Below are 12089 nucleotides of genomic sequence, written 5' to 3' on the forward strand. Positions count from 1 at the left end.
CTGCATAATGATACTATGACACTGTATAACAATGATCGAGAATTTTGTTTTCTCATTGTTATAGCTACGGATTTTCAACAACGATGATGCTAAACTTATAACCTTTGGAATCATTGGAGTACTTGGAAGTGACGAAGATTTCGAGTAATATTGAAGATTAGGCATGTGGAATAAGAGCTACAAAAGTTTATTTATTTATTTTTGTATTCCATATGTATTAATAGTTTTTCCACTAAAATTGACAAAGGGGGAGGTTGTTAGAGCACTGCTTGGTCGAACTCGCATGCGTTGCTATCTCAAGCATGTTTGTCAATGTTAGTGATCAAAAATATAAGTCTTGATTCTAGTCTACTATAGCTAATTCTCGGACTAGTTTAGAAAGTATAGTTGAGCTCAAGAAATCCATGTCGATCATCATACAAGACGAAGAACTACTAGTGGAACTTCATCGACTAAAAGGTATGTGGAGACTTGAACTTATCTATCACTCAAAAGTCTATCTACTATCACCTATCTTGAGACAAAAGTCGTTTTGGTATATAGAATTTGATTATACACATTTGCTATTTCGAGCCGAGTTTATCTCGCTTATTTGTTTCTCGAAATATGTGTCGGTAAGCTTTCGCTTTGGCCAAGTTCATCATTACATAGTGACGAGAGTCATGTTAAGTTTCAATTACTTGAAAATGGCTTTGACGAAAAATGGTTTGTGAATAACAACTATATAACGTCCTCTAAGAATGTTTCAATGATTGATATGAGAGTTTAGATTATATAACCAATATTGGATATAAGCATTGTGTGGAAACACATATATGTATAAGTCCTTATTCCTTGAACCAAAGTATGCATACTTTGTTGATCAGGAAAACCGGAACAAGAGTCCGCGAACCCAGTCCGCGAACTGTCGGAGGTTCTCATCCTGAGAAAATCTACTGGAGTTTGTAAACTCCTTCCGGGTACTTAAGTCCACGAACTTAGTCTGAGTACTTGAGTTGGTTATTTCTAAAGACGATTATTTGTGAACTTATACTTATATAAACTAAGGAATGCAATTTCCAAACCGTAGCTATAAAGTTCATGAATCGATTCGAGTGAATCAAATCGTTTTTGCTTCGATTGTGTCTTTTATACTTCTATAAGATCTAAGCAATTGAACAACTCTCTAACTAGTTCATTTGAGTCACTTGAACTAGTTATGGTGAAGAAGAATATGGTTGATATGAAAGTGCTCATATGGATAACCATTTGGTTAACTATTGTTGAACCAACAAATGTACATGTTTGGGTACGGTTACACAAACCTAAAACGTGCATTTCATTTGTGTGTAACAAGCTAAGTTTTTGATCTAACGGTTGAAAGATATTAGCTTGAATCTAATCAGGTTTTCATCTAACGATGAATATTGAATGTTTTGTTACTAAGATAACATTGATTGCAAACCCTGATTTGAAAGACTATATAAGGGAGAACTCTAGCAACTAGGAAACCTAATCCCCACACCTACTGTGCGATACTAGTGGTATAAGCTAGAGTTTATTCTCCTTTAACCTTAGGTTTCTTCGAGACCCTGTAGGTTAACGACTTGAAGACTTCATTGGGATTGTGAAGCCAGACCGATACTACTTTCTCGTCGTTGTGTGATACGATCTTGTTGTTTATATCGTACGAGTACAATCGTAAATATTGGCTTGAGATTGATATCTCCGATAGGCAAGATATAAAAGTAATCACAAACATCTTCGTCTCATCGTTTGTGATTCCACAATATCTTATTTCGCCACGTCGATTAAGATTATTGTGAGGTGATTGATAATACTGAGCTATTCTTCGGGAATATAAGTCTGGTTTATCAACTGGTTCCTGTTCACCTTGATTTATCAAAAGACGGAAAAAAACTCGTAGGTATTTCTGTGGGAGACAAATTTATCTATTACCGTAGACTTTTCTATGTGATACAGATTTGTTTATTAAAGTATTCGACTTTGGGTCGTAGCAACTCTTAGTTGTGGGTGAGATCAGTTAAGGGAATCAAGTACGTAGCATCCTACTGGGATTAGAGACGTATGAGCATAATTGTACCTTGGATCAGTGTGAGATTGATTTGGGTTCAACTACAGTCCAGACCGAAGTTAGTTTGTAGTAGGCTAGTGTCTGTAGCGGCTTAATACAGTGTGTGTTCAATCTGGACTAGACCCCGGGGTTTTTCTGCATTTCCGGTTTCGTCGTTAACAAAACTTCTGGTGTCTGTGTTATTTCTTTTCCACATTATATTTTGTTATATAATTTAAATATCACAGGTTGTGCGTTTGAATCAATCAATTAGAATATCCAACCTTTGGTTGTTGATTTACATTGATTGATACTTGAATATTGGTCTTTGGTACCGTTCAAGTGATTTCTCTTGTATTCAATTAGACTCGCAGATTTCTATTTTCTTAAGTAAGAATTGAATCGAGAAAGAGAGATATAACTCTTTGATATACTTTATTAAGATTGAGTCTAGTTGATTCTCTTGAAAGTATATTAGAGTTGGTCCTACAGATTGCTAATCGAAATATTCGGTGTGGTTGTTGTACCCCCGCTTTTTCATATAGTATGCGTAAGTTTGGAAGTGTATGCCAGTATGCGTACCCGTTTGCATACTGGCGAACACAGTCCAAGTCCAGCTACTTAGGTATGCGTACCCGTTTACATACTTAAGTGGGTAATGTTCTAAAATCGGTTTGTTCATGAACTAATACATTTATATATTAAGGAATACAATCTTTTACAAACAGTGAATATAATGTTCATGAATTGATTCGAGTGAATCAAAATCGACCGTGCTTCAATTGTGTCTTGTATACTTCTATGAGAATATAAACAATTGAACAACTCCGGAACTATTTTCATTTGAGTCATTTGAACTAGTTATGGTTAAGATGAATAAGGTTGATATGAAAGTGTTCATATGGCTAACTTCGGTTAACTATTGTTGAGCCAACAAAGGTGCACACATTTAGGTACGGTTACTCATATCTAGATGAAGTCACTTTTCATTTGTGTGTAACAAGTTAAGTTCGATCTAACGTTTGAAAGATATTATCTTGAGTCTAATCAGGTTTTCATCTAACGGTGAATATTGAATGCTTTGTTACCAAGGTAACATTGATTGCAAACCTTGATTTGAAGACTATATAAGGGAGAACTCTAGCAACTGGGAAACCTAATCCCCACACCTCATGTGTGATACTAGTTGTGGCTAGAGTCAATTCTTCTTTAACCTTAGGTTTTCCCAAAACCCTATAGGTTAACGACTTGAAGACTTCATTGGGATCGTGAAGCCAGACTCAACTATTTTCTCTGTAGTTGCATGTTCTGATCTTGTTGTTTTATATCGTGATTGAGTACTATCTTCTCTAAGATTTGCTCGAGATTTAATTTCTGATAGGCAAGATAAAAAGTAGTCACAAACATCTTCGTCTCATCGTTTGTGATTCCACAGCATCTTGTTTCGCTACCATACGATTAAGATTATTGTGAGGTGACTGATATTTCTAGGTTTTTCTTCGGGAATATAAGTCTGGTATATCAATTGGTTCATGTTCACCTTGATTTATCAAAATATGGAACAAAACTCATAGGTATATCTGTGGGAGACAGATTTATCTATACAATAGACTTTTCTGTGTGAGACAGATGGTTTATCAAGTCTTCGATTTTGGGTCGTAGCAACTCTTAGTTGTGGGTGAGATCAGCTAAGGGAATCAAGTGCGCAGAGTCATGCTGGGATTCATAGGCGTAAGGAACGCGATTGTACCTTGATCAGTGTGAGATTGGTTAGGGCTCAACTACATTTCATTCCGAAGTTAACTTGGAGTAGGCTAGTGTCTGTAGTGGCTTAATACAGTGTGGTGTTCAAATCTGGATTAGGTCCTGGGGTTTTTCTGCATTTGCGGTTTCCTCGTTAACAAAATTTCTGGTGTCTGTGTTATTTCTTTCGGTATTATATTTTCTGTATAATTGAAATATCACAGGTTGTGCGTAAGTGTAATCAGTTTGTGAATACTACCTTTGGGTTGTTGATTACATTGATCGACACTTGGATATTGGTTTTTGATACCGTCCAAGTTATTTCTTATATTCAACCAGGGTCGCAAATACCTATTTATTTGATTGCGGATTGTATTAAAAAAATAGAGTTATAACTCTTTAATATACTTTTCTTAAGATTGAGTCTGACTGTCTAGTTGATTCTCTTGAAAGTATATTGGAGTTAGTCCATACAGATTGCTAAGCGAAATATTGGGTGTGGTTTTTAGACCACCGCTTTTTCATATGCTTGTATCTTAAATCTCCCAGATGAGGCTAAGTATTTTTTTACTATGTGATATCATCTAAATAAAAGTTGATATGTAATTCCTTTAAGTCTTGAAGTATATTTTGGTTGAATTCATTTCAATCCCATGATTATTGACAAAAAAGGGGACAACTAATTACTAGTTTCGCACTACATACATATGGTTTACGGATCATTATGTAAGAGGGAGTGAATCAATATCTATAGGTTTCACCTATTATGCAAAAGATGTAAGTATCGATTAAGGGCGAGAAACATATCACCGTAGTATTACTTCAATGTTGTGATACAATTGAAATTTGAAGAAAATAATAATACTATATTTCTGTATAACGACGATTGAGAATATTTGTTTTCAAAGCTGTTATAGCTATGGAGTCAATTTTTTACATGGGTACTAGTTGTACACCCTAGTCATCTACGCAACCATAAGCTTGTAGACTCTTCTATATCATAGGTTGCACACATATCAAACTAGCTATAGGGGAAAATCCAAATGTGACATCAATAATAACACGAAACCAACGCAAAGTGAGAATATACTCACAACATATACACTAATCAACCAGTTAAAATCCGCCAATGGCAGCCACACTACCGTTGATCAACCTATGGAAAATGGCAGCCACACTACCATTGCTCGTCCTATGAAATTCAACAAAGAACCTACTCGAGGATAAGTAAATAGAAAATAATTTATATGCATAGAAACAAGTATTTTACGTGCAAAACTGTTGTAAGTATGTAGAGATAATAGGTGCCATGACTTTGGAAGTAGTGGTCTATACAAAAATGTAACTGTTTTTTGCAAACTTAGTGAGATTCAAAAGTGAGCTGCATGCTTGCAACATTTTAGAAGTTCGAACAATAATATTATCTGTACTATATGCTTCTCATACTATAACCAGATGTCTAATAAAAGTGTTAAGATTAAAAAAGGGAAACTTTGAAAATGACAAAGAAGAAACAGAACTTGCTAGAAACTACATCACCTATACAAGTGTTGTGCAATAATATAAGGACATACTCTAGCTATCATACAATTTATTTTTATGTGTAGTGTATTGTCATCTTCAAATATGTGATAAACTTAAATATATTTAGTAATTTAAAAATTTACAATGACTGACATAAAAATTAATGCAACAGTCTAATTGAGCTTACCATAATAGTTTACTAATAAAAATCAATCTATGTTGATCTGGTAAAATACCTTATTTGTCTATGTTGATCACCATAATAGAAAATGGCTATATGACCTTACCAGACATGCTTGATACCCTGCATACTAGAAAATCATATATAAAAATCATATAAGGTGTACAATAAAGCACACATGTTGTAAAAACTGAAGATTGGAAGATACATACACAGTGCACAACAAAGTACACATACTGTGTAAACTGAAGATTGCAAAATAGTGTACATTGAAGTGCACATGCTGTATAAACCAAAGATCATCAGTTAGTCTATCGACTTCAACATGTTAAAGACAAAAATTACATATACGAAGATTCGAATGATCAACAAATAAATCACATCTGGAATATATATAAGACCTAAATAACATTAAAGATCTCAGATAATTCAAATTAGAATAACCAAAAGCTATTTGAAATCAAAATCCTATGTTGCGGTGAAAATTGAAAAAATAAATAAAACCTAAAATTAAAATCTACAGAATCAAAATTCTACGAAAATTAAATATGATCGAAACATGTCACAAGATAATGAAAATATCAAACAAGAGACATCGTACTTACTACGTACGATCTGAATCCCACCTCAAAGTATATTTTTCGACTTAAGCAGTAAAAACCAGTAACAAATCAATATTTAAATAAAAACTAAAACAATCAAAATCAAATTCCGTGAGTATAGAAAACAGATCAAAACACGAATCAAATGATTTAAAAAAACACTAAAAGATCGAAACAAGAGATCAAACATCAAACAAATATTTTCGAAGATCCAAAAGCAAACAAAAAACAAAATAATAAATGTAATCAAAGTTTAGGTACTGACCTGTAAACATGAATCAAAGTTTAGATCAATGAAAATCTGATGATTTATCAATCTTCAACATGAATCGTCTCTATTTCTCTCTACAAATCTCATCCGAGTTCGTACCTCTCAAATCTGATCTAAAAAAATATGAAAATTAGAGTCTTTATGTATGATAACGATGAGAGGATATTTTAGGTAGTAGAAACTTGGATCGACTCCCATTTGGACTAACTCGTCTGAAAAAGACTAAATTGTTCTCGGTTCTATAAATTTGGACTAGCGAATACTAGGCATGAAGACGATGGATTAGAGTGTCTAAAGCCCAACTAATATGGGATTAAGAGCAAGTCTTATGGTGGAATCCATCCATCTTCCATCTTCCACGCCACCTCAGCACTTAGAACTGTGGATGGAAGCGCAAGTGTAATGGTGGAATAGTGAAAACACTATTCTTAATAGCAATAAAAAAACGTTGTTAAGAATAGCACTCAGTGCTATTCAGAATAGTGTTTTTTTCTCAGCCGTTAGATTTCAACAACTCATTTTAGAGCAAGTCTTATGGTGGAATCCAAACTATTCCAAGTGTGGAAAAACCATGGAATGTCAAGTCTAGTGGCTTCAAAGTTGGGGTCTTCCACATAAAATCCAAGCAAGGTTCCACGGTTTCGTGGAAGAGTTCGTGGAATCCATCTGAACGCCAATAAGAATAGCGTTAAACACAATTAAGAGCGGAGCTAAAAAAACGCAATTAAGAGTTGCGTTTTTTTTTATCCGTAGATTTAAAATGAGTTGTTCAAATCTAACGGCTGAAAAAAAAAGCTCCATTCTTAATTGCGTTTTTTTAGCTCCATTCTTAATTGCGTTTTTTTTATCCGTAGATTTAAAATGAGTTGTTGAAATCTAACGGCTGAAAAAAGCTCCATTCTTAATTGCGTTTTTTAGCTCCATTAAGAATAGCGTTTTCTTTTTATCCGTAGATTTAAAATGAGTTGTTGAAATCTAACGGCTGAAAAAAAGCTCCATTTTTAATTGCGTCTTTTTAGCTCCATTCTTAATTGCGTTTTTTTAGCTCCATTAAGAATAGCGTTTCTACTATTCCACCATTACACTTGCGCTTCCATCCACAATTCCAAATGCTGAGGTGGCGTGGAAGATGGAAGATGGATGGATTCCACCATAAGACTTGCTCTTAAATCTACGGATAAAAAAAACGCTATTCTTAATAGCACTGAGTACTATTCTTAATAGCGTTTTTTTAGTGCTATTTTTAATAGCTTTCTTGTCTTCTACTGCGCTATTCTTTTTGGCGTTCACATGGATTCCACGGACCCTTCCACAAAACCGTGGAACTCTGTTTAAATTTTCTGTGGAAGACCCCAACTTAGAAACCACTAGACTTGACATTTCATAATTTTTCCACACTTGGAATAGGTTGGATTTCACCATAAGACTTGCTCTAAATGGTAATTCCTACACTAGTAACCCCATGGATTGTTATGAATGCCGCATGTACGGATGTGTTAATAGGTTTACTATTTTATCCTTTATTGCAATGGACTATCAGATCAAAAGATACCCCATAACGTTCTGAGCTATCAAGCAGCAACCACTTCCCCTCGCTTGCTTTCTCCCTCTTCTCTAAAACCCTAAATTGGGTGATCGATTTAACAAATTAGGAGCTCATAATCTGTTCTTCCTCTGCTTCGATATCTTTCGTGGAAAGATGGGGTTGACTGGATTGAGGTAACATGAATCTTTTATTCCGCTCGCTTTTGAGAATCTCGCACCGTTTTTAGGGTTTTAAAGAAATGTTCAATCTCTTAAACATCAATCTTATTAATTTTTTGATTTTTGAACTGAAACAGACCAAGTAAGTCTAAAGATAAAAAAGATAAAGTTGCAAAAAAGGAACAAAAATTTGAGAAGAAAGTTGATTTTTATTCAAGTAAGTGTATGTTCTGCTGGTTTCTATCTGTTATTGATATTCATGAAAAAAAATCAATTTTAATTTACTTTTCTTTTGTTGGATTGTAGAGGTTAAAGATAAGGTTGCTTCTTTAAGTGCAAATAAGACCATTGCCAAGGTGAGAAATTTTTTAAAGTAGATGAATTGAATACTTGGTTCACTTAATGTATTTTTGGATGTCCGTTAACATTCCACTTTGAGGATCTAGCGGTTGCGAGATGTCACATTACACCATTTCATATAGTTTCTCTATGGGCATTGGCTAAACACTTTGGGTACAGAATATTAGGAGATGTTTTGGAGAATTAGGTTGTTTTGATGTTGCATTTTGGTTCTTAACTTGAGGGTGCTTTTTGGCAAAGTTACTTTCTTATCAGCTCACAGTTAGAGATTGGGTTCAATTTTATTTTTCTGGTGAAAAGACTTTATTGGTGTTTGTTAGTTTAGTTTACATTACTAAATTTTTGGATATCTGATCTTGTCAAATAACTACTTGGTTTCATTCTCTATTTAAAGGTTTACTAAATATTTTCAGTTTATTTAGGAATGTTAGCTTGCCCGCTTCTTGAATCGCTTTAAATTTTAATGGATCCATCATCTAGGTTTATTGGTATCGATGTTTCAGTTCGCAAACGACACATATTTCATTTTTATCGGTCTTCTTCCTTTCTTTAACTAGAAATCTGAGTCATTATTTTGTGATATGCTAAGCATATGCATAAAATAACTCATTGATAAAATGATTCTGTTATTTTAGAAGAAAAAACTACGGCCCCGACAAAAGAAATTGAAAGCATATGATCTCACCTTGCTTACCGAATTCCTACCTGAGGTGAAGAATCCCAATCAACAAGCTGCCTCGACCAGCTTGAAGCTTGATTGCAAATCGAGGCAGAAACTTGTGTAAGTTTCTTAGATGGGACAGTTTTGAATCATTTTGCCATCTTTTTTTTCTTTTTTTTTTGTGGTATTCATTCGGTTGCTAGATTTCATTTGGATCAGGGAGAAGGAGACTAAGCAGTTCAAGACAGTCCTGAACAATGCTGTATTCCAAATGGATCCGTTGGCTGCCATTCAAAAGCACCTGGAGAACACTCAGCCTCCCCCAGTTGAGAAGCCTAAACAGAAGTTGAAGAAAAATGGATCGAAGAAGAGAAAGTCAAAGACTTCATCTATGGCCCAGTCTATGGATATCTGATGATCACTATACATACATATCCTGGTATGCACTTTGAGACTAGTGTTTTCCTTAAAAGCTTCATGATTCCTTACCTATGGAGAGGTTACTAGTTTAAGCAAGAAATAGGGCTAAGGCATTATATTATCTTGGTATTTCGGAGACTGGGTCTGATTTTTAGCAGTTTTCTGTACTCTGTACATTTTTGTATCCTTCATAAGATACTATACAACAGCTTTGTATTTGTTTCTAGCCCTTGATATGCGTAAGTCTAATGCTCGGTTAATTTGAATCCGTAATGATGAAAATATGCTTTTAGCCATAATTTGAATCAGTTAATATAACACGGCTCACCATATCAACAGTACTTCATGAGTCTGTAATGTTGCATAGTGATTATATTTTGAACTGAATCACCAAATTAGAATACTTTCATTACAATAGCCTTAATAAGTCCGACAATATTCATTTCATAATTATAATGTATCATGTAACATATCTTGGTCCTAACATGATACGAGGGAAACCAAACTAGTAACGTCGGTTATTCTTAGATACAATCTTGTAGGAGCTGTACTGAGAAGTCCAAAGTCTTTGCTGCCATCAAGATTTATGTCTGCTGGGAATAAATGAACAGTGGAAGGGTTTAGTATATCTAAATGATTCAACAATCAAGAAAGCATCGGAACATAAACATGGAACTTTCTTTAGTTTTTGCTTGCCTTGGTAGAAATATTGTTGGATAACCAATCAAGACCTTCGTAGAGTCCTTCACCAGAGGTAGCACAAGCACTTTGGATGTACCTGTTCAGCAATGTTCATCATCAAATTGTTGGTGTCTAAGCAGCATTACCAATACCTAAATCGTGTGGTAACAGGTGTACATATTGGGTTCAAATTAGATGAGCTATTCTGGTGAACATATTGGATTCAAATTAGAAATTTTGCTGTGCACTTCAAGTTTCTGTCTAGTCAGTTGTTCTTCTCGTTCACTACATTTGTAGTTTTGTTTGGACTTACCAACGGCGTAGACGAAGTGAGTGCAGGCCAAGTTTATCTGTGATCTCTGCAACACTCATTGCATTGGGAAGGTCTTGTTTATTGGCGAAAACCAGCAGTGTGGCATCACGTAGTTCTTCCTGAAACAAGGAACGCAACCACAGCTGTAATCCATTTTTTGCGAATATTTGCACCTTGGCAGGAGCTTACAAGAAAACAAAGCTAACCTCACTCAACATTCGATGGATCTCGTCTCTGGCTTCTACTATTCTTTCTCTGTCATTGCTGTCAATCACAAATATGAGCCCTTGAGTGTTCTGAAAGTAGTGTCTCCATAAAGGTCGAATCTGTTCAGCAGAGATTGGAAAGAACACATTAGTTTTCATATTTATCAACAAATGTTTGGCTAATGTATGATCAGAGCAAAGTTAAAGAACATGCACTTCCGGAGGTATGTGGTTCACAGGCAAGGCCGTGAGTTCCATTGAAAAAGAAAACTAATACCTTGTCTTGGCCTCCCACATCCCATACAGTGAAGCTAACATTTTTGTATTCCACTGTTTCTACATTAAAACCTGATCCATTCCAAAGCAGAATAGTTATCAGTTTGATTTCATCTTTCAATTCCTCGAACCAAGTTTTAGAAAAATGGAGGTACTAACTACTGAGGGTACTGCAAGCAGATAAAACGGCGTGCTTTAATACTTTTTTGACGATAATGTATAAAATGAATACCTATGGTGGGTATGGTAGTAACAATCTCTCCAAGCTTCAGTTTGTAGAGGATGGTTGTCTTTCCAGCAGCATCAAGACCAACCATTAAAATTCTCATTTCACGCTTTGCAAACAACATCCTTACTAGTCTTGAGATGGCCATACCCATTATTGCAGAGTATCTGACTAAACTCAGAAAAAGAAACAGAAAATCTATATTCGAAAGATAATGAATTTGACCAACTCACTGAAGAGTTTTCTCAAATTACATATCAAGATGGGATGAAGAATGGTTCACCCTACATAAGCTGTGCAGAATTGAAGAAGCAGAGTTATCAGCAGCGTAATTGTAAGAAACTGATGACTAAAGATATTAAGGCAAGAGCGCTGAATATAAGACAAGATGAAGAATAAAGCAGAGAACCAGAGATAGAAGAATCCGATTCTGATAAGAAGAGGTATGACTAAAGAGAATAAACTTTTTTCTTTCTACTACTAGGCTCGTTTCTTTTTCTTTTCGGCAGTAGTGATGTGCTCGTTAACCATTTGCCTAGTAGTTGGATGCTTATTGATGTTTGAATGGATTGCCTAAGCATGTTCCCGTGGAACTACAGGACTGACAAGTGGTAGGGAAGAAAAGTGCTTCACTTCCCTTTTGAAAGAGTGATATTTTCATAAATTTGGATCACAGTTGCATGTTGGGATCACAAAATTCAAAAAAATCCGTGATTATGGAAAATTTGAATCACATGGGAGATTTTGAAGCCTTCAAACATTGGGTTTTGACCGAGGGTTCATAAGAGGACAAAATCGGGTTACAAAATAGTAATCAACAAAATCTCTTATCCTACTATTTTTTGTAATGGCTAAAATGTCCTTCATG

General features: G+C 35.0%; 2 protein-coding genes across 4 annotated transcripts; one reads left to right on the forward strand and one right to left on the reverse strand.

Annotated features, from left to right (window-relative positions):
- Window positions 1–7917: 7917 nt before the first annotated feature.
- Window positions 7918–9781, forward strand: LOC113346712. 2 transcript variants are annotated; one of them, XM_026590204.1, is made up of 5 exons: window positions 7918–8093; window positions 8216–8295; window positions 8385–8434; window positions 9074–9219; window positions 9319–9781. In XM_026590204.1, exons 1-5 carry the CDS (start codon window positions 8074–8076, stop codon window positions 9512–9514), a joined length of 492 nt encoding a protein of 163 aa, XP_026445989.1. In that variant the 5' UTR covers window positions 7918–8073; the 3' UTR covers window positions 9515–9781. The 2 variants fall into 2 exon arrangements, with proteins under 2 accessions (XP_026445989.1, XP_026445990.1); XM_026590205.1 differs by having other exon boundaries at window positions 9077–9219.
- A 97-nt stretch (window positions 9782–9878) lies between these two features.
- On the reverse strand, window positions 9879–11585 carry LOC113346711 (ADP-ribosylation factor 1-like). Of its 2 annotated transcripts, none has more exons than XM_026590202.1 (6): window positions 11228–11585; window positions 10997–11067; window positions 10720–10839; window positions 10514–10632; window positions 10216–10297; window positions 9879–10112 (listed from the first exon to the last, which is right to left on the reverse strand). In XM_026590202.1, exons 1-6 carry the CDS (start codon window positions 11373–11375, stop codon window positions 10104–10106), a joined length of 549 nt encoding a protein of 182 aa, XP_026445987.1. In that variant the 5' UTR covers window positions 11376–11585; the 3' UTR covers window positions 9879–10103. The 2 variants fall into 2 exon arrangements, with proteins under 2 accessions (XP_026445987.1, XP_026445988.1); XM_026590203.1 differs by having other exon boundaries at window positions 9879–10109; window positions 11228–11583.
- Between the last annotated feature and the right edge of the window lie 504 nt (window positions 11586–12089).

This window comes from Papaver somniferum, chromosome 2, assembly GCF_003573695.1.
Source record: "Papaver somniferum cultivar HN1 chromosome 2, ASM357369v1, whole genome shotgun sequence".
Taxonomy (NCBI): domain Eukaryota; kingdom Viridiplantae; phylum Streptophyta; class Magnoliopsida; order Ranunculales; family Papaveraceae; genus Papaver; species Papaver somniferum.

What these genes read in the sequence shown, in the direction of transcription:
- LOC113346712 (XM_026590204.1), top strand. Translation starts at nt 8,074, where the DNA reads ATGGGGTTGACTGGATTGAG. An exon ending in ATGGGGTTGACTGGATTGAG is followed by an intron (nt 8,094 to 8,215) that starts GTAACATGAATC and finishes GAACTGAAACAG; the next exon opens with ACCAAGTAAGTCTAAAGATA. An exon ending in AAATCGAGGCAGAAACTTGT is followed by an intron (nt 9,220 to 9,318) that starts GTAAGTTTCTTA and finishes CATTTGGATCAG; the next exon opens with GGAGAAGGAGACTAAGCAGT.
- LOC113346711 (XM_026590202.1), bottom strand. Translation starts at nt 11,375, where the DNA reads ATGGGTATGGCCATCTCAAGACTAGTAAGGATGTTGTTTGCAAAGCGT. An exon ending in TACTACCATACCCACCATAG is followed by an intron (nt 11,068 to 11,227) that starts GTATTCATTTTA and finishes GGAATGGATCAG; the next exon opens with GTTTTAATGTAGAAACAGTG. An exon ending in TCACTTCGTCTACGCCGTTG is followed by an intron (nt 10,298 to 10,513) that starts GTAAGTCCAAAC and finishes ATTGCTGAACAG; the next exon opens with GTACATCCAAAGTGCTTGTG.